The sequence below is a fragment of the Carettochelys insculpta genome, chromosome 2 (genome assembly GCF_033958435.1).
Source record: "Carettochelys insculpta isolate YL-2023 chromosome 2, ASM3395843v1, whole genome shotgun sequence".
Classification (NCBI taxonomy): domain Eukaryota; kingdom Metazoa; phylum Chordata; order Testudines; family Carettochelyidae; genus Carettochelys; species Carettochelys insculpta.
Window position 1 is genome coordinate 273,328,888 of NC_134138.1, and position 24,910 is coordinate 273,353,797.

Consider the following 24,910-nt stretch of genomic DNA (forward strand, 5'->3'; position numbering starts at 1 on the left):
GTGCAGACGAGGGACATAGGGCCAAACAGGGGGAGAAGAAGCGGCTGGCAGTTACACGGACCGCTTCCTTCCTAGCTCGGGACGCGACAGGCGAGGCTGAAGGGCGCGGACTAGGTCCGAGCTTGTACTTGAGGGGAGGCAGAACCCCTGCCGGGTCAGGCGCGGGGCTCCGGAGCAGCGGTCACGTGCACAGCTTGGCGGGGGAGGGGCGCTTGTGAACCCTGCCCCAGCCACCTCCCATGACCGCCCCCTCCAGTCACTGCTCTTCAGCGGCGACCGTTGGGCTGGGAAGCGCGCGCGCCCGGGGATGGACCTGGCGTGCGCACGGCAGGAAGGCAGAGCGCGCCGGCGCGCGCCGCGCCCGTGAAGAGGGGCGGACGGGCGGGCACGCGCGGGAGGGGGGGCGTGGGGGGGGAACAGGCAGCCAGTTAATGACGTTTGGGGCCGGTGGCTCCGGCTGCAGCTCCTCACGGGGAGGGGGAAGGGGAACAAAGCGCAGGAGCGGCCAGGTAAGGACGCAGCTGCTGCTAATCCCACCCAATAGGGGGTGGGGGAGGGGAAACTCGGTAGTTGCCGCGGGGTCACCACCTCGTTCCTGCTGGAGTGGGGTGGCCGATTAGTTTCTACGGGGGTCGCTCTGCTCGTCACCGCCGCGGGGGGGTGTCCCCACCCCACCGTCCTGTCAGGGGAGGCAGCAGGAAGGGGTCTCCCCCCCCCCAGCCTCACAGTGTTCCTAAGGGGGAACAAGGCTGGGGCTCCCCCCATCCCCGCAAGGGCTGGGGTGCGAGTGTCTTTCCTGGCCCCCACGGATGGAGGCAGCAGGAGCGCAGCTTCGCCGCCCGAGGGAGCGGCTGGGAAGGGGCTTAACCCGCCCCCCAGCACAGCACCCAAACTTCCTCAGGTCGAGAGCGCCCTCACTCCCGGGCACCGAGCAGGGCCTCCCTTTTCCTCCAGCCCTGAGTGGGATCAGGGCCCCCACACCCGCTCCCGCTGATGAGGGCGCGGAGGCGAGTGTCTTCGATTCCCTCCCCCCCCGCGTTCCCAGGGGGTCTGCCGGTGGCCCAGCGCCTCCTTCCCCCCGCTGGCCAGGGGGTGCTCGGTCCTGGTCCGACCAGAACAATACACTGGAGAGGGGCCGCGCTGTGGGGGGGGGGGGGGGGGGGCGGTGGCCCTGCCCGAGGCGGGGCGGTGACCTGCAGCGCAGTGGGGTGAGGACGTGGGGCTGGAGGGCTGCTCCCGGGCAAGCCGCCCCGCCCGCCTTCTTAGTGCCACATCACGGGCCGAGCTGGGCTGGGCCGAGCCGGGCGGCGAATTCTGGGCGTCGCGAGCGTGTTCTCGCGGGATTACAGCGGGGAATCCGGTCTCCTCGCTGGGGCGGGCGGGCGCGCGCTTTGCCAGCGCGGCCGCTGTGCTGCGGTGGGGGAGGGGACAGGCACTTAGTTAGTGTCAGCCGCTTGGGGCCCTCGGGCCCACCCGCTACTTACTGGCTGGGAGGAGGGGGTTAGGTCCCATGGGGTCACCCCCTCTTCCTAGTGCTGAGGCGGGGAGGCCTAGTGGTTCCCACGGGGTCACCCCCTAATTCCCAGTTGGGGCCCCCACCCCCTGTAGGGCAGAGGCATCAGGAAAGGATCTCCCACCCCACAGTGACACGTTCCCATAGGACTTAGTGTTTGCCCTCAGCTCCAGGTATGTTGCTGAAAGAAGGGAAGGGCAGCAAAACAAGGCGCTTTCTCGCTCCTGAAATTCCCCTGAAGGGTTTGTGGAAGGATCCTCACTCTCCATCCAAACTCCCAACGACAGGAACAGTAGGAAGGGATCTTAACATGCAAGTAGACATGCACACACCCCATCACCACCACCTGTGATCAGATGTATAGGACCTAGGGATGAGGAAGAGAACAGAGAAAACCCCACCCTTTTCCACAAAAGGGAGGAAAATGGGGAGAGGAGAAAGATTACCCTATGAGCAGAGCAACATGCTGGAAGAGTGGTTGCTGATGGCACAGAAAGGAATATAAGGCAGGAGACCTTCACCCTGAGAGTAGTACCTCAGAATCCTAGTGTAAGATAAACAGTCTGAGCTTACTTCTGAGATTGAACCACAGGGATTTCCCCAAACCCCCAATCGAGGGACAGAATTACTGGCAGCTGTATAGACTCAGCACCTTCCCTTCTTCAGGGACTTCAGGGAGAGAGTATCCATGAAAGTATAGGAGTGTTGTCACTTCTGTTTTGATTCTCCTGCTTGAGAGAATTAAGGAAGCTAACAACCCCTCTGCCCCCTACTACACACACACTTTGTGAATACTATGGAAGTGGGGCTGGTGCTGTGATCCTGCAGTGTAGATAAATGGCTATTGTAATTTTTTCCATCCATGGACACAGTAGATTTTGTTATGATCACCAAGGCATGTGTCGATGTGCACCTCCAATAGAAGAACATCCTGCCCACTGTAGGCACTCTGCTAATCAGCTGGGCAACACCTGAATCTCTCCTGGGCAGCTACCCAATAACTCAGTTTTCAGGGAACACTGTCCCTGATCCCCATGAGTACTCTTCTGCATTTCCCCTGTTGCCTACATTATTGAAAGAGGGGGAGAAGAGCAGCAGTAGGTACCAATATTGATTCTCAACATATTTAAATCCTTCAAAGGGAGGCAGGAGTAATGAAGCATAACTTCCCCAGCTGCCCAGAGTCCTTGTTTCACCCAATTCTGGAGGGAGAAGTCATCAGAAAGAGTCTTAGCTCTTTTTCTGTGATACAAAAGTAGGAGCAGGATCCTCAAACCTGCCTCCTACTTGCTTTGATGTGGAGACAGGAGTCTTTGCCTGTTTTTGCCTCTCCCAATTCCCAATGATTCAAGTAGTGTTTGCTTCCCCTTCCAATTTTGTGCCATGGGTCAGAGGGTAAGGAAGTGCCCCCTTTCCTTCTTTTGCTAGGGTGAGGTAAACAGGAATAGTTAACTTTTATCTGATGCTGTGCCCCGTTTTTGTGGGTACAGCAGTAGTCACTGTGCGTCAGTGGTGGAAGTGGGCATTGCTGTGCCCAGGTTGGCAGTGACAGTATGGCTGTTCTGTCTCAGAGTGAGAGGGGGTCTGGTCTCGTGGAGAAGGGCTGGTGCTGGGAAGATATTGCTGATCTTGAGCAATGTCAGGTGGGGCAGAACAGGGGAGGGCGTGTTTGTGCATGAGGAAGAAAAGCCCATATTAAGGGCTGATGCAGGGTATTACAGGGGGCTGTGTGTGTGTGTGTGCTAATTTGAAACCTGCAGTAACCATTTCCATGTATTACTGCTGCCCTTTTATTGACACATCATGAGTAGGGTGAAAATATGACACATTCGTGGTCTCACAGAATTATAGTGTGGTATTTGCTTTCTCTGGTGTGCTCGAGGGAGATGGAGTGGAGGGCTAGGCATGAGCTTTCCCTTAATTTGGTGTGCCTGTGCACATTCCTCCTGGCAGAGGTACATGATGTAGTGGTGAACACTGCCTATGACAGGGGAAGAGACCTGGAAAAGAGGAATGAGTGGGACAAAGAAGGGAGGTGAGTGATCCAGTTAATGGTAGTTTGGGCTAGTGGCTGGACCTGCACCTCGTCACAGTAGGGGAATGGAAGTAAAACAGAAATCATCTACTGCTAATTCTGCCCAGTACAGGGATGGGGAATCTACTTGTTTTTATAGTGTAACCCCCAAACTCGCAGAAAGGTACATTCACCGTTGCAGGGTAGGTCAGGTCCTTGCTCCTACCTTCCTGCAGGGGTATGTGCAGAAGTTTAACTTTGTCTCTTCTGAGGGAGGAGGGGATGTTTTCTGTGTACTTCTCCCCTGCCTCTGGTGGAGAGCCCACTCTTCCCTGCCACTGCCCTGGCTCTGGTAGGAGCTTGCTTTTTCCTACCCAAGCTCTGGCAGCAGCTTGCTGTACCCACCACCACAACACCATGTCTGGAGGAGTTCTGTGCCCCGATGGTGGGTAGTAAGAGAGAGGTAACGGTGTTAGCCTGTATTCTAACAAAACAAGCAAGCGGTGAAATAGCACCTTAAAGACTAACAAAATAATGTATTAGGTGATGAACTTTCATGGAGCAGACCCACTTCTTCAGTTCCCTTCTTCCCCATGAAAGCTCATCACCTAATACGTTATTTTGTTAGTGTTTAAGGTGCTACATGACTGCTTGTTTGTTTTGTTTCCTGATGATGGGGAGAGGATTGCACCTCTTCTTGCCTGCTTCCTTCCTTCACCACCTCCAGTGCACACCACTGCTTTCCTGTAACCCTATGCCTTGTGACACAGTCCCAATTGGTGACAAGTTTCAGAGGGGTAGCTGTGTTATTATTTTTGTTGAAACAGACAGAGACTAAGAAATGTGTTAGGACATAAGCTTTTGTGTCCTGGAACCCACTTTGTCAGGTTGTTATTTCCAACTGAGTCAGTATCTTCCCCAAGTTCCATACATGTGCTTCTAAAAGGAGACAGCAAGGCAAAGGGTTCAGTCTCCTCAGATTCCCAGAAGTGGTGTTTGTGGAAGAGTCCTAACTCAGCATCATAGCTCTCACCATGAGGGCAGCAGGAAAGTATCTTAACCCCTGTGTGAGCAACGTGGGGATGGGGCGTGAAATTTTAAGGTGGGGGGGTTAGCATGATAATATGCTGGGTCTCAGGCTCATCCATCTCCTTAAAAAAAGTTGATTTATATTACTGTTTTTATGTGTGTGTACATTTTATATACTGATTAATAAAGTTTTTACACACTCATTAATAAAGCTTTTTATTTTCTTACACATAATAAAAGGATTATTTCATATGAACATAACCAAAATTTTCATCAGTTTGGATCACATTAGTCAAGTTGTGGGGGCTTGCTAATTGCAGGGAGGAAAAGTGGGGCGCAACATAAAAATTTTGCTCTTCCCTGTGTTAACGTACTCCTAAAGTTCCCTCCTCAAATTGCCCACAGGGGAGAGAGCAGGTTAGGAACTTATCTCTCCCTTCAAATTCACCAAAAAAAGTTGGGGAATAGGGAAGAGAGCTTAACCCTGCACACATCCAAATTCCCCTTAATGTAGGGTCAGCAGTAGGGAAGGAGCTGTGTCCTCACAAATTCAAATTCCTCACTCCCCATTCCCAAATTCCTGAGGAAGGGGCAGTAAATGGAGCTTTCACTCATCTTTTGCAATATTTGTTGAGCAGGTTCCCCAAACTTGCCCTCAACTCTGAATGATTTAGGCGTAGGAGTCTAATCTACATCCTGTGCTCCTCTGAATTTCCAGTAATCAAAGAGATGTCCTCCCATTCCAATTCCCTAGGAGAGATAAGAGCTCAAGGGCCTACTTCATCCCTCCTCATCAGTGAGAGATACTCATAATTAATAACTTTTATTTTGTGTTTCATCTGATAAAAGCACTAGTCATTATTGACTGCTTTTGGAGGATGGGATGTGAGATACTGATGTTTCCAAGTTTGGAAGTGATGCAATGTTGTTGTTTCCAACATCCTGTCTTAGGAGTGGAAGGAGACCTGGCTCAGTTAGGGGCTGTAATACAAGCACCTGACTAGAGTAGGATATAGAGTACCTTGCTATGGGGATGGGGATTTTAATATGTGCTGCATAACTCCTGGTTTATTCTGTTCTTTTCTGTATCAGGGTGGTGAGGAGAGGAGGGGCTGAAGCTCCCTGCTGCTATGGGGGCGCAGGACCGGCCTCAGTGCTTCTTTGACATCGAAATCAATCGTGAACCAGGTAGGATATGGGGCTTTGTGTGACAACTATTTGTTTATATGTTTGCTCAGATTTTTACTGTAGGTACTGGGTAGGCTCTTACCACTGATTTAGGCAATCAGCATGTTTCTTGGGGGGTTAATCAGCTGTACTTAAGATGTTTAATATTTTTGGTAGTTGAATATTCCTTGTAATTTGATATTGTGTTTGCAGTGTCTTCCTAGTAGTACTGTGGAATTCTTCTTTAACCAGGTGTTTCCCATCAGAGGTGTAGTAGGATTAATAAATGCTCAGTATTTTGAAGATGAAACGGATGGTATGATAAATACAAATATAGCTTCCTGTTTATTGTTTTGTTGTATCTTCAAGATTGTTTGTGCAAACAAAAACTAGAAAATGGAGAAAACTGATGAAGTGATTGAGGGTGGTGCTGGACATTTATTTGTTAAAGTGCATGAAGGCACTTGCACGTAACAGTTATAAGTGCCATTAGTGGATGATCTAGAAGGTCTCTTTCATACCTAGCTCTTAGTTCCTTATCAGAAGCATTGTGGTATATAAACAGAGAGGAAGCCGTGCTAGTCTATACACTATCAAAGCAAAAAGCAGTCAAGTAGCACTTTAAAGACTAGCAAAATAATTTATTAGGTGAGCTTTCGTGGGGCAGACCCACTTCTTCAGACCATAGCCAGACCAGAACAGACTCAATATTTAAGGCACAGAGAACCAAAAACCGTAAGCAAGGAGGACAAATCAGGAAAAGATAATCAAGGTGAGCAAATCAGAGAGTGGAGGGGTGGGGGGCAAGGTCAAGAATAGGAGATCATGAGTTCTAGTCCCAGTTACGTGATGTGAGTCTGCTTACTGTCTGTCTCAATGTTCTGATCTATAAAGTGGTGGCATTTATGTGCCTGCCTCACTGTTATGGCAACAAGGGGTCCTGTGGCACCTTATAGACTAACAGAAATATATGAGCATAAGCTTTCGTGGGTAGAGACCCACTTCGTCAGATGCAGGTCTTTGCCCACGAAAGCTTATGCTGATACATTTCTGTTAATCTATAAGGTGCCACAGGACCCCTCGTTGCTTTTGCAGATCCAGACTAACTCACTGTTATGAAGATTAACGTTTGCAAAAGCACTTCGAACTTGTAAAGTGCGGTTTAAAAGTTGTCACTGCTGTTCCCCACCCAATACACACAGGGAATAGGGGCTATTTTGAAGTAAGATGTAGTAGGTCCAAGGGCTCTGATCCAAAATAAGCTCCATTGTGTCTGGATGCTGTATCTTGAAATAGCTGAATGCTATTTTGATACATATTTTGTGTGTAGAGGGGCTATTTCGAAATAAAATATGCCAGAAAATCTCTTCCAGAACACCTTATTTTAAAATAACACTGCTGTGTAGACATAGCTTTAGAGCGGGGTCAGCAACCTGAGGTAGAGAGCTGAAATTTGACCTTTTGACCTCTATGTATGGTGCCAGTGATACTTTGAATTCACTAATAGTCACTCTTACAACAGTTTAATTAATAAATAAATAAAGATACAGTGCTTTACCATTTAGGTGGTGGTAGTTGGTAGCGTTAGCTGGTCTTCTGTTAATCTACTGGCAGCATGGTTTTGAGCTTGTGTGCCAATGAAAATCAGCTGTTCTTCATATCCATAGATACTTGTGCAAAGTTCCAGCCTGCAGGGAGAGGTTGTGGGGGTAGCATTGTGCCTCTCTATGTTTAGGTATAATGCCTTTGTCGACAGACAAAAAAGCCATGTAGACGCTCCGGGGGCCCTTTTGTCAACAGGCAGGACTTCTGGTTCCCCAGGCAGCCTGTTTGCTAAGCTTCCAGTTGTCTCTTCTGTCAAGAGAGAAGCTGGGTAGTCTGGCTGCGCTCTCTCAACAAAGTGGATTGCTCTTTCTGTCTGCTTTAGTGTGTGGACATGATCTGCCAATGGAAGTTTTGCTGGAAGATATCTTCCAACAGTGACGTCTCTTGACAGATCACTGTAGTGCAGACGTAGCCTAAGAGAAAAGACACACGCATCTCATAGAGCTGGAAGAGGGACTTCGGGAGGTCATCGAGTCCAGTCCCCTGCCCTCTTGGTAGGACCAAGTACCATCCTTTTTTAAAAATCTGTTTGCTCTAGATGGCCCCCTCAGGGATTGAGCTCACAACCCTGGGTTTAGCAGGCCAGTGCTTGAACCACTGACCTGACACTTAACATTCAGTCTTCCTATGTGTTTGTGTTACAGTAGCACCTAGGAGCCATACTGACGGACAATGATCCCCATTGCGCTATAGGTATCTTGTGAAAGTGAAAGCTCTGCAAGACTTCTCTCCTAACTAAAGACAACTGAATATTTATTGCAGATTTACTTGTTAACAGTTTATATTTAGCTAACTCAGAGATTCTCAACCTATGGGTCCTGACCCAAACATGGGTTGGCTGCCATTAGATTTGCTAGGAGTAACGAAGATATATTTCTGTTATATTTAATAAGACCACTAAATAATATTTAATAAAATGTTACTTCTAATTATGCCACTGGGCACTGTGTAAATAACAACCAATAGTATACACCATGCCAGACTTGCTGCAACACCCGTGCGCGGCTTTGCTTTTTGTCAGCTAACTCTAAATCAGTTGGCGTTGCACAATCGTAATGTGCGCATGCATTTTCGTTAGTAAAGCAGCAATCTGATGTTTGCTTGGCGCAATCTTACTGTGTACACATGTTTTTGATGTTAGTAAACCAGGGTATTGTAAATTTTATTGCGCCCCTTATTTGAAAGAATGACTTCAGCAAAAAAGAAAGTATGTGGACGAATACATCAAGTACAGATTTACTTCAGTAATTATAGGAGTGAAAAGGCTGCAATGCATCATATGCATGGAAGCTCTTTCCAATGAATCGCTGAAACCAAATAAATTGCAATGTCATTTAAATACTAAACACGATCAATTTAAGAGCGGAGATGTTAACTTTTTTAAAGAAAAAGCAGGTGTAAAGAAATGCTGGCTTCATGTTGGTGGGTCTTATCAGCAACAAAACTTAGCTGCCGTAGAAGCCTCATAAATTGTAGCACTGAAAATTGAGAAAGCTAAGAAAGCACATGCTGTAGCTGAGGATCTAATATTTCCCTGTACCAAAGAGATCGTCTGCCTTTTGGTAGGTGCAGATGCTTTGGAAAGGCTACTACCTTTATCCATGTCCAATAATACAATTAAGTGTAGAATTACTGACATGTTTAATGACATCAAATCTCATGTCATTGAAGAAATGAAAAATTCTCCCAGATAATTATTTAGTATGCAGTTCAATGTGACAACTGATGTCTGTAATCTTGCACAACTGATTGTGTATGTTCGATATATTAAAAATGAATATGTAAAAGACGAATTTTTGTTGTACAAACTGCTAGAAACTACAACCACTGCACAAGACATATTCAATATCTTGAATATTTTCTTTGAAGAACATTCCATAGAATGGAAAAACTTGTGCAGCATTTGCACAGGTGGGGCATCTGCTATTCTTGTTTGCAGGTCTGGATTCCAAACCCTGATTAAAAACGTTTCTCCAAAAGTAATGGGAACTCTGTGTATCATCCATTGGCAAGTACTAGCAACTAAAATGTAACCTTTTTCTTTGAACCAGGTATTTGATAAAATTTACAGCTTTAATAACATTATTAAGTCCAACGCAGTCAGAACTTGCATATTTCAAAACCTTTGTTTGAAACTAAGTTCTTTGCATAAAGTATTGTTTCACATTGAAGTAAGGTGGCTGTTGAAAGGCAAATCTGGTGTTTGAGTTACGAAAGGAACTTAAAATATTTCTTACGTCACAGAACAAATCGAGTTTGAATATTTGTTTACAGAAAACAAGAGCTTGTATGAAATAGTATACCTAGTGGACAGTTTTAGACTACTAAATGATTTAAATGTGTTACTTCAAGGACCAAATTCTACAATTATCAGATTATCAGAGAAAATAAAATCCTTCAGAATGAAACTCCAATTATAGATTTCAAAAATTGATACAATGTATATGTTTCCAACCCTCACAACCTTTCTTGAAGAAAGTACAGATGACATTAATATTAATGACGATTTGCAATTGTCGATACAGGAGCAGTTGAGACATTTAAGTGATGAGCTACTCCGATATTTTCCAGATATAGGTGAAAAGTTGTTTGTTCTGGCAACAAATCCTTTCAGTATGGATGTTTGTGGTGTATCTGAAGTCATGTACATATGAATGTATTCATATGATATACAGCAATGATATAAAAGCAGAGTTTTTAGCCATGCCACATAGTCAGTTCTGAATCACACACAGAGTGGACTACCCACTTCTGTTGGAAGTTGCTTTGAGAATTTTACTTCCATTTTCAATAAAATTCTTGTGTGAATCAGGCTTCTCACATCTGCTTACAATTAAAAACAAATATTGAAATCAGTTAAATGTGGAAGATCTTCAGTGTGCACTCACTGCAACAATTCAGAGGATAGACAGTAGGCAGCAGACCCCCAAACTTGGGAACCCTGAACATTCTTGGCAACCCTGCATAAGCTGAATTTTCAGGTAACTCAGGAAGTTACCCTTGAGCGGCTGGGAGCAATGTGCTGATCAGTTTCCCAGGTCCCACCAGTGGAGGGGAGCCAGGAGCCAGGCTGCCACCCCTGACAGGGAGCAGCTTCCCCTGATTCTCAGCTGCTGCCCCTCAGGAGCGGTTTGCCTGCTCCTGTCATGGGCAGCAGTTGCATTAACCCAAGACGTGCGCAACTTGGTTGCACATATGTGGGGGTTTACTGTAACAGTTAGCAAAGCAAATGCAAGCTCAACCATCCCATTAATTTAAATTCAGGTGAAACTTCTTTCTGTTTTGTAAAATACTAAATTTTACTTGATTTTGAATGATGTGTATTACTTGTTTCTAATATTTTTGTAACACCTGTGAATAAACTTTTTAGAATACATATTAATTATTTTATGTACTTTCAACTATATAAATTTTATATGTATGTTGCAAGGGCAGATCCAGATGAAATGTTCCAGGGTGGAGGGAGTAACAGTCAAGATTTATTTAAAAAAAAAATTCCCAGAGAGAACCTCCCCTTCTCTCTCTCTTCCCCCCGACACCCTCGGTTTTGAATTGCCTTAGGTCGCAAAGTCTTACTGAATTGTCAAAATGCAGAACACCATGGCTAATAGCTAATGACCGCATCCAGCTCTGGTTCCTTTAGTGAGCCTCAGTGGGTTACCAGCAAGATAGGAAAGCTTTTATATCTGTCTTCAATCTCCCAGTATTAGTGTGGAATTCCTGAAAGAGTAGAGAAAAGATGTTGGTCCTTGACCCAGATCTGCTCCTGGTCTCAGTGGATATGTCTGCACTGCCAAAAAAAAAAAAAAAAGTCCCATGACAGAGTTGCAGAAGGTAGGTCAGCTGTCTCAGGGGCTTGAGCTACAGGGCTAAAAATTACAGTGTTTACATTCCTTCCTTCAGCTAGAGCCTGGGCTCTGAGACCCATCTTTTCACAGGGTTTCAGAGAGCAGACTTCCGGCCAAGCCTAATGTTTTGAGCTCTCCAAGTCAGTGAACCTGGACCAGCTGCAGTTGTGGACATTTTATTGCAGTGTAGACATAACCATTGTGCCCTGGAGCAGATAGCCAGGATGGGCAATTGTGTTTCAAAGGGATAGCAACAGGTTGGAGTCCTGTACCTATCTTGGAGTGCTGGAAGGGACCTTGACAGGTCATTGAGTTCAGTCCCCTGCACTCACAGCAGAACCAAGCACCATCCCTGACAGATTTTTTTTTTAAATCTATTTGCCCCAGATCCCTAAATGTCCACCCTCAAGAATTGAGCTCACAACCCTAGGTTTAAGCACACCAATGCTCAAACCACTCAGCTATCCCTCCCCCTGCCAGTCCATATCTATTTTCACTAGCTGTCGGGGAGGTACAGGGCAGATTGTTTATATCAAAAGTCTCTGTTTGCCCTAATTTTGGTTGGTCCAATTTTGTGGATGGAAATGAGGTTACTTGTTTTAATAAATTAATTTTTAACTTGTCAGGGCACTTAAACCAGTTGATAGAAATGCTTTTAAAAGCTTTGTTTGAATAAATAAAAATTCTTTGTTATACTATGCCAAGCAAAATAGTTTATTAACTAACATAATAAAAATGCTAGATATACTCTAGTTGGGTTTAATACTAGAAATAGGGCTTTTAATCAGATACAGCAGTGATTCTCAGCCAGGGGTATGCATACCCTTGGAGGTAAACAGTTTTCCCAGGAGGTACATCAGCTCATCTAGGCATTTGCCTAGTTTTACAACAGTCTTCCTTATTAAAAAAAAAAAAAGTAAAGTCAGTACAGTCTCAAAGTTTATGCAGACAGTGACTTGTTACTACTACTTCATATGCTTTATGCTGAAAAGTACAATATTTCTTTTCCAGTTTATTTATTTGATAAGATGGTTGAAAGTCAGCAAGTTTTCAGTAGTAGTCTACTGTGATATTTTTGCATATTTTTGTATGTAAGTGGTTTTTAAGTGAGGTGTAACTTGGTGGTACGCAAAACAAATCTGACTCCTAAAAGGGTGCAATAATCTGAAAAGATTGAATGGCACTTGTTTTGAGATTACTTTAGGACTATGTTCCTCAGCTGATGATACACATTGGGGCATGTGAGAGAAGTCTGGGGGTACATATAATTTTTATTTTTTGAAAAAGGAGTACTTTGTAAAAAAAAAAGTTTGAGAAATCCTGAAATATAGGAGCGGCGTTTGGTCCTCTGGAGGAAATCCTGAAATATAGGAGCAGCGTTTGGTCCTGTGGAGCAGCTTTTGGTCTTGTTCCCTGTACCCCCATTTCCTTGAAGTGTAAGCTTCATTAAATTTACTTTTGCTGCCTTCTCTTTCTCTTTCTTTGCTGGTGGAAGAGGGGATGGAGGTGGAGCATTCCAGTCTGTCTTGGGTGAACCCTTGTGTCCACTCTAGTGGTGGAGAATTTCCTAACTTCCCAAACCAGGGTTTGAAAGCCAGTGTGACAAATACATACATTTTTAGAGAATTAGAATTAAAATGTAATATATTTTTAGAAAGGAATTTATCTGAAAATATTCTTATATATCACAGTATAGAAAATTTCAGTCTCCATTTCAAGAGACTTTTTTAATAACATGATAGTAAAATTAATTACATGGTAGCTTTTTTGCAAACTTGGAGAAATCCAGTCTTTTGCTTTTTTTGGCCAGTGTTGATGTTACTGTTTTATACCACTAGAGAGCGCTCATGGATTTTCAAAAATATCTGTATAATGTTTAACTGATATTTTGGAGCATAAGCTTTCATGGGCAAAGACCCACTTCATCAGATGCATCTATAGTTAGTCTATAAGGTGCCACAGGGCTTCTAGTTGTTTTTGAAGATACAGATTAACACGGCTACCTCTCTGATACTTGTATAATGTTTGACGCTGATTTCATTTTTGTGGTTTTTATTTTACAAGCTATAAGTCTAACCAGTAAATGCTGTTTTGCAAATTGTCCGTTTCACTTTATTTTTTTCATCAACAATGTTTGCAGATCTTTGGTTTAAATAATGCAGTTTCAGGTTGCTTGGAATAAACACAACAGATTATGAATACTTCTTTTAAAAGAGCTTTTCTTGTGCCTTTGAATGTATTAATGTTTATTTAGATAATGTGTGGTTATGAGGCACCATAAGTTCCTACTTCTCAGCACTAATTTTAAGAACACATGTGAACGACCTGTGTGTCAGTGCAGGTGGGTGGACTAGATCAGTGTTTCTCAGTATTTTTGGTACGAGACACCAGCTTGCTGCCCTCTTAAACTGTCACGGAAATCTCAGAGACCAGGAAGGAGGCTGTCATGGAGCAGCACTGCTCCACATGCTAGTTGTTGAGAAACACTGAACTAGGAGACCTCTAGAAGGTTCTTCCAGCCCTATATTTCTGTGCTGCTTCTGTTATTGTTAGTTAATGGGAGTTGTGCAGCTTTCTTTGTATAAAATGAAAAGCTGTCTCAAAGCAGTGAGGCAGGTGGGGCACACAGTTTTTTGGGACAGAGCTTGTGATCTGCATCTGTGCAGCCTTTTATGCAGTTGGGCCCTGATCGAGCTGAGACCTCTAGGAGTGGCGTGGGATTGATATGTCCCATCAGACTTGTGGGGGAGGGTGGTACCCTATGAACTCATGGTTGGGTTCCATATCATGTGACTCAGCAGTGAGGCTCTTTACCATATCCCTGGCTACTGGGGTACCATAGCCTGAAATCTGGAGTCAGTAGTGCCAGCCCTCTTTATCAGTGCTGAATGGCCTAGCAGTCAGACTCAATAGCAAGGTGTGTGGGGCCACCACATTCTGGGGGAAGGGTGATGGCCAGGATAGGGAAACCCAGACTCACCCTCTCCACCACTGAGGTCCCTATAAAGTAGCAGGGTTGCCCACCACCAGCTCAGCAGGGCTTCAACCAACACATGCCAAGCCTGGTCCTTGCACTACAGCCATCCCTGCAATCCCTTCCCTGCATTACTGCCTACCTGGCTCTATGGGTTTCTCTGTCTTTGGAGTCTTCCACCTCCCCCCCATTGGCATCCCAAGCCACTGTCAGTCTCTAATGAGCTGGTGCCAGCCTCCTGAAGTTCAGGTGGTATTTTAAGAACGAGCACACACCTTTCTCCTATCAGCACAGACCTGCTCTCTGCATGCCTTTATACCTGCCCACCAGCTGGAACATGCTTAGCAGAGCTGGGGGTGGGGCGGGGCCTTTTCAGTCAGGAGACTAGAGTTAACCTTTTAGTGCCCAATGCGGGTTGTTATGCCTTGTCACAAGGTGATAAGGAAATAACTCTGTGACACTGAAGATATTTATTCAAGGCATAAAGCAATTTGGGTGCCTTGTTTCAAAATAATTATAGCCAAAGTAAAATATTTATTGTAGGTATAGTTTGACCTTTATTTCTTATTTTCAAGACAATATTAAGTGAGTAATTTTTCATAAGATATGCTGAAGTTATTTAATATTAATTATAGGTAAACTATTCCAATGTCTATTTTCATCCACTTTAATACAACATTTTCAGAACTTGCTCTGTTATCAGTGTACCTGTTAACATACATTTTCACTGAAATGGTAAATAAAAATAATGCCTACCTATTTATTCAAACATAAATTGGCAAACTTAAAACTTTCTAACCAAATATTTTAATTTTACTTTTAGTTGGTCGGATTATGTTTCAGCTGTTCTCAGATGTATGTCCAAAGACTTGCAAAAATTTCCTTTGCTTATGTTCAGGTGAGTAATTTGCTCCCGTTATTAACAATAATTTATTGTTAATTATCATCACAGTTGTTTCTTAGTATTACCTATGGCATCCGTAATTAGTCTGATGTAGTGTGTAATGTTCAGAATACCCTGAACAAAGAGCATAGTTCCTGCTCTAAAAACTTAAGAATCTGTACATAACTACAAAGAACAAACAGTGGTGAGTAGATGCTTATGCTGATAGGTTTTGTGGAACAAGTGTGTTTTTAGAAATTTCAGGAAAATTCAGGATACTAGACTGGTAGGTTGAGATTGCAGGTGAGTTGTTGCCTGGTTCTTCTAACAGGAATAAATATACTGTGGGATTTTGGTATGTGAGAATGGGGGCTATGGGAAAATTTTATGGAAGGATTTGACATGAAAATGGAGATCAGAGTGCTAGCAATGTAGTAATTAAAACATATTGTGGGAATATGACAGCATAAATTCATTAATAAATTCACTAATTCTTCTGTTTAGTTGAGACTGCTTGTGCTCCTGCTCCAGTTTTTAAGGTTTAAAAGGCTAACTTGAGTGGAGCAACTGACAAAAGGTGTATTCTTAAATCTGATCCCAGTGTGCAAAATATGCAGATTTTTTCATATATTTGAATACATAAACCTCCTAAAAAGATTTTAAGACCATCGTTTAATATAAAAGAACTAAAAGCTTTTTTCTTGCTAACAGTATGCTTATCTGTATGGCTTAGTGGCTAAGTAAAGTGGGATTGTGTTCAGCTCAGGGGCATGTCCTTCTTTGTATATAATATGACTTGAGCACCGCGTCCAATGAATTCTAAAATTGCAAGGAAGGTTGTAGGCATCAAGGGGGCAGAACTCTGAGTTTGGTGAAAATTTTAAAATCTTGATTTCTACTAATCACGTCCACAGAATGCCCATATGGTGCTGCAGACAGAAACCTCTGTCAATCCCTGCTTCTGTGTACACACATCATAGGCAGCAGAGTATGCTGCTTAGGCAGATTGCTCTTTCTGGTGGGTGTGCAACTTGGCTTACATAAACACAGCGCAGAACTGTCAGGATTTGTTGGGGTTGTGTGTTGGAGAACAAAGATGATCCAAAGGGAGCTAGGATGCTCCGGGTATGTGAGCATAAGAGGGAACATGGAGGTCACAAGTCTGGATAGCGGGGCCGTGAATGAGTAGGAGGGTATCAAGGTGTCAGGAACTGATGGTAATGACAACTAATTCCCTTTGTCTTCTCTTGGCCCAAGAGGGCAGGAAGGTGTATTTCTTCAGCCCTATACAGTGTTCTGAGGTTCTCATGTGAGTGGTGGTCTAGAACTGTTAATGATAGGGCATTGGGATTCAGGGATTGAGACTCTGTACCTGCCCCTCCCACTTCCTGACTCTAATATACAGTTCTGCTGACTCCTTAGTAGGGATCTGGCCTTAAGGATTGTGGTGTTGCACAACAGACCAGTTTTGAAATCATAGGGAGCATTCTAGGCATTAGTGGGCATAAGGCTGTTGATTTTGACCAAAAGCTTTTGCTGTGAGAAGAAAATCAGGCACACGGTTTATTCCAGGGTTCAGCAACCTTCAGCACGCAGACCATAAGAGTAATCTGCTGGAGGGCTATGAGACATTTTGTTTTCATTGACTGTCTGTCGGCTCAACTCTCATTGGCCTCAGTTTGTTGTTCCTGATCAGTGGGACCTGCAGGAATTGGCACAAGCTGTAGGGCCATACAGGGAGCTGTGGGCGGCCAAGCCTGTGGATGGTCAACATAAAATGTTGTGCGACCTGCCAGCGTATTACCCTCATGGGTTTTGTGCCAGAGGTTGTCAACCCATAGTGTATTCATTTTGTGCTGCGGCAGAGAAATAGCTCTGGTGCTCCCTCCTGATGCTCACTCATATCACGGGAAGCTGTATACAATGCTGCTGTCTTATTGGGTGTGTAGCTCAGCCGATCTAAGCTGTGAAGTGTGCAGTTTTTCCTGCTTACTGTTTTTAACTACTATTTTTAAACTTAAAAGGATGCTCCTTTGTCTAGCAATGTAGAACTTTTCATTCACTCAACTGGATTCGTTGCCTTTCTTTTTTGTTTGGAATTTGAAGAGCCAGCTAAATAGATAACCAAAGACCATGTCTTTTTTTGAAGACTTACTTCCTCAGACAGTTCAGTTCAGAGCAAGTTGAGCCCTACAATGTACATCTGCTTCAATGACCAAATTTTTTTCCTCTCAGTAGGACATCTTTGCACACTGCCTCAACAGGAAAATTCCAGCAATGTTATTAATATTAGAGGTTAGCACTTTCTAGCAACATGTACCCCATGTTAGAGTTTTTTGGTTACAATAGGCTCTGTTATGTTCCCCATTTTGATGACCTCTCTTAAAGTTTCCAGTATACAGGTTGAACCTTTCTAGTTCAGCATTCTCTTGTCTGGCAACATTTGTAGTAGTAGTAGTAGCATCCTTCAGTCTACGTAGACTATGGATCGCGCCCTTCGTAGTTCCGTTTGGCATCCTCATTTGCAGCATTGGCTGTGACTGTGAAGACCCACACGAGAGTGACAGTCCTTGCTGCATCTGTTGCATATGTAATGGGTGTCTGGCAGGTCCTTGCTGCGCTTTCTGTGGGCTCGCTTCTCCTTTGCTAGCTGTCTGATCCTCAACTCACCCTTCTGAAGGCCCTTGTATAGTTCCTGCCTCCATCTGCTGCGATCGTCTGCCAGCTCCTCCCAGCTGTCTGGCTTGATATCTACTTCCCTGAGGGGTCTCTTACAAACATCTTTGTAGCGCAGCTGGGGGCGTCCGGGAGGTCTTTTGCCAGAGGCTACCTCGCCATACAGGATGTCTTTTGGGATCCTTCCATCATTCATCGTGTGGACATGGCCAAGCCAGCGGAGCCGCCGCTGCCTGAGGAGGGTGTGCGTAGTTGGGATTCCAGCTTGCTCAAGGACGGTAGTGTTGGAAACTCTGTCCTTCCATGATATTCCAAGGATGCACCTGAGGCAGCGCAACTGGAAGACGTTCAGCCTCTTTTCCTGGCGGGGCATACAGGGTCCAAGTCTCGCTGCCATAAAGGAGGGTGCTGAGGATGCAGGCTCTGTAGACTTGCATTTTGGTGTGAGTGTACAGCTTGTCGTTATTCCACACTTTCTCGCTGAGTCTGGACAGAGGTGTGGCTGCTTTACCGATCCTCCTATTTAGCTCAGTCTCCAAGGACAGGGTGTCAGTGATGGTGGACCCGAGGTAAACAAACTCGTGGACGACCTCTAACGTATAGTTGTCAGTGCTGATTGATGGAGAAACAGCAACGTCCTGAGCAAGTACATTTGTCTTCTTTAGGCTGATGGAGAGCCCAAAGTCCTTGCATGCTTTGGAGAACCGATCCAGCAGCTTCTGAAGCTGGTCTTCTGTGTGTGACATGACAGCACCGTCATCTGCGAACAGCATATAATGTTGAAGACTAGCAATATTTGTAATCTATCATAATTTTAGCTAGCCAGACAACCACTTATGGGTGTGGTCAAGTTTCCTGTGGTCCTGTTAAGTTTGTTTACAGCCACCAGCCCTGGCTCTCAGTGTTCTGTGCTGTTATTTAGATGTAATTTGGCCCTAAATGTTTTCTAAGTGCCCAGTAAGTAGTGGAAGTGTTGGTAATGCTGCTAGATAATATTCACCTCCTGTGGTCCTGCAAATTCTTTCATTTGGCACCGGTCAGGTCCTGAGGGACTAGAGAGTTTCAATCTGTATTAGAATAAATATGTGTTTTGTTTCACATTTCCTTTTACCAGGTGAAAAAGGAATCGGAAAAACAACTGGGAAAAAGCTGTGTTACAAAGGCTCTACTTTCCATCGCGTGGTTAAAAACTTCATGATTCAGGGCGGAGACTTCAGTGAAGGTAAAACACAACATTCTTCTGCTTGCTGCACTGAGAGATTTAATTGCAGTTTCGGAGGGATAGCAGTGTTAGTCTGTTTCAACAAAAACAACAAGTAATCCTGTGGCTCTTAAACTTATGCCCAGATAAATTTCTCAGCCTCTAAAGTGCCACAGGACTCCTCATTGTTAATTGCAGTTCTAATTTACAAAAGTAAAATTACTGCTAAGTAATTCCTGAAATTCTTCTGTACTTTTCAGATATTAAAGCCAAATATTACATAATTTCTCATTCTTATATATTATTATTATGCTTAATTTAGAATTGCCCATATTGTAGAGTCTCTGGATTATCATAAGAATCCCCTTAGGTGTTTTCTGATACTGAAGTTCCAAAGTGTTCTTGTTAGATGTTGAAAATAAATAGTTTTAAAACACAGGTTTCCTTGCCTGAATTGCTTACACTATCATTTGTTGTTTAAAACAAAAACAAATTTAAAAAAAACCTTAAATCTGATTTAATCTTTTGCATTTTGCTTAGTGTGGGCAATACAGGTAATGTTATCTCTGATTCTTTTATGCTTTTACAACACTGCATTTAAGGGATGTAACTGCAAATAAGCATAATGATGATAGATGCATTGAAAATACTTATTGAATGAGCCCCCAAATTGAAAGTATCAAGGACTTATTCTGCTTCTTTTCCCCCAATATACACAAAACTTAGTGTCCCTCCCTCATCCTTTCTCTAAAATGTTTCCCCTCCCGGAGATGGAATTTTCTTTACCATTGCACTCATACTTACTGGCCTTGCAGATTGAACTCTTTCTCAACTGATAAAAGGCTGCCTCTCCAGGTATGTTGTACCAAGAAAGAAGCAAGGGGAGAGATATAGAGGGGGTTGTTTTAAAAGACTTGGTAGCTGCTTTTTCACTTCTATGGCATCTGAACCACAGCTGGATTTCTGTGGGCAGGGAAAACTGTCAACCTTGTTTGTTAGCTGGTACCTGCTGCTACTTTTTTCTGTTTCCTCTTGTCTGGAGACCAATAAGTGCTAAGGGAGAGGAATATCCTTTGGAGGCTCCGTTGAGTTTTTCCAATTCCCTCCTTCCCCAGGGCAAGCTTTCCTGGATTGTGAACTACATCACTGGTGCAAAGGTCTGGGTTGCAGATTCTATAGGGCAATACTTAAAATATTTCATGTAATTTTTAAAAGAAACTTGTTCATATTAGGTGTTATAAAACTTCTGTATAAAATCTAAATGTTGGGGCTTTGATACTTAAATGTATTCTTTTAATTCATATTACTTGTAAATAACATGTTTGCATAATTTGTCACTATTCCTAAATTGTTCATAAAGCAAACTTAAAATCTTCTGATGCATGCTTTTCCTACACAGGTAATGGAAAAGGAGGTGAATCTATTTATGGTGGATATTTTAAAGGTAAGGGCTAATATGTCTTTATGTTCTGTTGTTTTATTTTTCAGATAAAACATGTTTTGATTCCCAAGATATTTAATGTGGAAAGGTCTACTTATAGATCATCTTTTGCATGAAACTAATGTTGCATGACTATTATTTTTATGTGCATGAATTTCAGATACATTTATTGAGATATTTAATGTTAACTGACAATTAATTAAGGCTAACTGTACTGGTTAAACATGACTTTCAGCATGGAGGTTAGGCAACTTTATTCATGAAAACTCCTATCTTCCTGCCTAAAACTGTCAACATATTCTTTTGTTTATAGAGAATGTGGTCTTTTGCAAAATGAAAAGGTAAGAGACACAAGCTCAGTAACACACATTCAAACTCTATTCCCTTGCACCTTCCCTAGTAAATATATGGACAACTGATAATGTATCAGTTTGTGGATGGATATCTATATTGCTTGGAGACATGGAGAAATCTGTATCTAACCTTTTTGCGGGAAAATTATTTGGAGAATAAATACTTGGAATTATTCCCCATTCTAAACAGTCCTTATTTCTTTAAGAATGCTGCCTCTTTTTTTTCCCCCCTCCCAGGTTTGTATATTAATGTTGGTTTCTAAAAAACTACATGACTGTATTTATACTCTGTGCAAGTAATTTATTTGCTTTCATAGAGTAGATAGAAGCTGAATGGTGTACATTTATCTTTGCAAAACCTTCTCAGAAAGAAAGAGGAGTGAGGGTTTGTACTGGTAATCAGTGCTTTTAGGTGATAAGGTACAACATAATTTTTAAATGTGAAGAATGGAAAGTTGTTGTGCTATTACAATCTTGATCTAAGCCTGTGCATAAGCTGTTGGGTGTTTCAAGTATTGTGTGCTGTGATCAATTCTATGTAGTTAAGTGCATGCTGTGAAGTTTCTTTAATATGTTATAAAGAAGCATAGTTAGAGATCAAAATACTACAGCTTTTAATTGGAAGCACTTATATGACAGATTCCTACTTTAAAAATTTCTCAGTTCTTGTTTCTAAAGAATACACTTGGATTGGTAAGTGCTAAAAATCTGGTACTGTATATTTGTCTGCACTCTTAAAAATAATAGTACAACCTTAAGTCTAATATATTTTTGTCTGTAGTAAATTAGAGTAGTTGTGTAGTTATTTCATTTTGCTGATGGAAAGTGTTTTGATTGCACAGCTTTGTATTCTCTTTACTTAGTTAATTGGATTAAATTATACTTTCTTATTTTGCCATCTCTAATCTGTCTTTTATAGTAGAGGTGAAGAGGAGGACATATTTTACTCCTCTCATGCAAGTGTCGCTATTAAATTAGTTTGTTTTTGAATTGTGATATTTCAAGTTTCGGTTCTGCAGATTGCTGCAGTGCACTAAGTTGACATCCCTGACAGGGAAAAACCCGTTTAACTGTGTCTTCCTACCTAAGTAATACTCAGTGTGATGTGTAAATTATAGCATTGAATATGTTTAGCCATGTTTTAGGATGGGAGAGGGAGAGTTTGCTATCCAAGTGGCTTTCTTTCAGGAAACATTGTTAGGTTTAAGTTTGTAAGTGTATGATGAGCTTGAGTTGTTTAGAAGACAATAAAACATTTAAAATACATTTATTCTTAGCACTACCTTTGAGACTGTTTCTAAAGTAATTGTGACTTTTTTTTAAAAAAAAGCGAACTCCTGTGTTTTTTCCCCTTGGTATTCTGATTTAACAAATATAAATCTGTCTCCGCTCTTAATTTTTGAGACATTTCCTTAGATTTTTCTTTTTTTAAGTGTTCAAGTTTCTTTATTGAGCAGAAGAAGAATTTCTCCTTGTATTGTCCATGTACTGCTAAGAAAATTATACTTTTTATCACTAACAGGGGAAACTGACTAACTTTTTTTTTTTTCTTCAAACAGATGAAAACTTTGTTCTCAAACATGACAGAGCATTCCTTTTGTCAATGGCAAACCGAGGGAAGCATACCAACGGGTCCCAATTTTTCATGTGAGTAGATGTAATTTGAGAGTTGAGCTTTTCTTAAACAAAGAAGCGCTGTTCATGAGAAAGATGGTATTGCTAAATTAAATATAAATACGGATGTTATCAGCCTTAGTGTAGCCTTTAACTAGAATCCAATGAGTACCTGCTGTCTCTGACCTATTGTAGTTAGGAAACATTATACACAGTAATCTCAAATTATTTGGGTTTTCCTGGAGTAGCAGAATTTATAGTATATGCATATTTCATGTTTATTGCTTGTTTTTCTAAAATAACATTGTCCTAAGCTTTTGTTGTCATTAGTGTCCCTGGAGTAAACTGTTTCTTGGGTTTTGTTCTTTAATATCAATCACAGGAAACAAATTATAATTGACCATCTATATACTTCAAAATTTCTTGTGGAAGAGGATGAGATATCTAATATATTGACAATTTATGTGTCAACAGTTGCATGAATTTTCAAAATGTGGTCTGATTTCTGTTTTTGTGGGGTGTTTTTTATTTACTGTTCAAGTCCATCACTTAACTGCCTTCCTTCTGTGTTGCTGCATAGTACTATACAAATCTAAGTACAAATGACTTTTCTACCAACACTGGGTAAACTGGATTTAAATAAAGGGTGTTTGCTGAAGGAACTGTGACTGAGACCTTCTCATACAGCTCTGATTTCAATTATAAAACACTCCAGTTAATAAGCATATGTTTATTACAATGGCTACGTCTACACGAGATGGCTTTTCCTGCAAAACCTGTCTTCTGTCAGAAAAACCCGTGGAGGGCCTACACACAAAATGCATTTTGTTGGCAGTTTGTCAACAAAACGTGGCACATTCGCTGGCAGCATTATACTTCTCTCTCTGTTCAGATATAATGCCTCTCTCATATTCTTTCAAGAAAACAGTTATGTAGATGCTCCAGGGCCCTTTTGTCGGCAGACAGGGCTTCTGGTTCACCAGACAGTCCTATTTGCAGAGCTTCCGTTCTGTCGAGAGCAGGCTGGGCAGTCTGGATGCTCTGTGTCAACAGAGTGGCTTGCTCTTTCGATCTGCTTTTATATGTAGATGTGATCTGTTGACAGAAGTTTTGCAGGGAAATACCTTCCAACAGTCACTTCTGTTGACAGATGCTTCTTGTGTAGGTGTAGTCAGTATGCAAGATACTTGACTAAGTACAGCTCTAGCAAGAGTAATTAGGTGTTCTATACTGGAAGAAATATCTCAATGATTTTTTGTGGCTGAAATCAAATCTTAGGCTCCCTTACTGTGTAACTTTTAAATTTGCTAATTTTTAACTATGCATCTACTTCACAATCTTTTAAAAATTGTCCTCCATTTTAACATGTCGTCGTACATATCTGGGAAAAAAAAAATCTGGTTTCTAACTTTGGGCTTGTGTTGAGGAGGAGACTTTCATTGTGAAGTATCTTTACGTGGATTTTCTCCAGAAATTAAACAGTAAAGTAGTTTGCTACATAAAAACTTTGTTTTCTTTGCCATCTTTCTTGATAGATAAGAATGAATGGCGCTTCACTGTCCTCAGTAAAGGCGTAAATTGTCCTCAAGGATGTTCATTTTCTTTGCCTGATAAGGATCTTCAGCATAACTTAATAAGGTTCAGATAAGAGACATTTTTAGGTCACTTCCTAAAGAATGTCCTAAAAATGGAAAATAAATAGGAGCACAAGAGAAAATCTTTGGAAACTGATTTACTTCTGATTTTACACTCAGAAATCCTCTCCTCTCCAAAAAGATAAACTTAAGCTGTTGGTTTGCGGTGTCAACAGCTGTCATCTCTGTCACTTGGGCTGGAAGATGGCTCTGCATTACTGAATACAGTACACTTTATAAATTAAGATGTGTATATATAATATGTAACTTATATATAAAATTACATAATTTACTATTAAGTATTTAAGACAGATGAGTTCTCCATTACCTTTTAAGTATAATGTGTAGTGACTTGTCATCTGGTTCTCAAGTCATAATTTTCCATTTTTGAGTTTATCTGAACTGTAAACTTGAAAATTTAAAGTGATACATCAATCAAGAAGCTACCATCTGAGGGCTCTAAAGTTTCTTTTATCTTTCCCATGATATGTGTATCAAATTTGCTTAAATAGACAAGCTGAGTGTTTGGTGTGTTTTAGGTTAACTTTAAAAAAGCAACAATATCAACATCAAATATAAAATTTAAATGGTTAGATTTAACCATGGAGAGATTGATATTGAAAGAGGTGTTTTGTACACTTTTCAAATATATGAAAAGGTTGTAAGAGCATCTGTATTTGCAAAACACTAATTTATATTCCATTTGTTTCTCTCCCTCTCTCTCAAACAAATAGTGTACAGTTAGACATGAATCCTGCAACTTAATGGCTCAAAGGGTGCAACTGCAGCAACCATACAAGCTGCATTGATGCCATTAAAACTTGTACAGGTGCAGCTGTCTGACTTTGCATGATCAGTTGCAGAGGCAGGGTCTTGTTTAGTAATTTGGTTTGTAGCTGGGCACAGATGGGTTCTGAAAGATGCCAAAATATAACCTTATTTTTTTTCGTGCAAACTC

The 24,910-nt window shown here is 42.2% G+C and overlaps 1 protein-coding gene across 7 annotated transcripts in view; it reads left to right on the forward strand.

The window, feature by feature from the left end:
• Nucleotides 1–443: 443 nt before the first annotated feature.
• The window catches only part of NKTR (natural killer cell triggering receptor), a 62,255-nt gene continuing 37,788 nt past the window's right edge, over nucleotides 444–24,910 (forward strand). For 4 of the 7 annotated variants that reach the window (XM_074985187.1, XM_074985189.1, XM_074985188.1 and 1 more), the window contains exons 1-6: nucleotides 454–509; nucleotides 5,649–5,744; nucleotides 14,974–15,048; nucleotides 18,824–18,931; nucleotides 20,310–20,354; nucleotides 22,264–22,351. In XM_074985187.1, the coding sequence (XP_074841288.1) occupies nucleotides 5,687–5,744; nucleotides 14,974–15,048; nucleotides 18,824–18,931; nucleotides 20,310–20,354; nucleotides 22,264–22,351 (374 nt within the window). In that variant the 5' untranslated portion in view covers nucleotides 454–509; nucleotides 5,649–5,686. Of the gene's footprint in view, nucleotides 510–5,648; nucleotides 5,745–9,289; nucleotides 9,380–14,973; nucleotides 15,049–18,823; nucleotides 18,932–20,309; nucleotides 20,355–20,664; nucleotides 20,693–22,263; nucleotides 22,352–24,910 lie in introns of those variants that run through there. The other 3 variants (XR_012644091.1, XM_074985192.1, XM_074985193.1) reach the window with 3 other exon arrangements.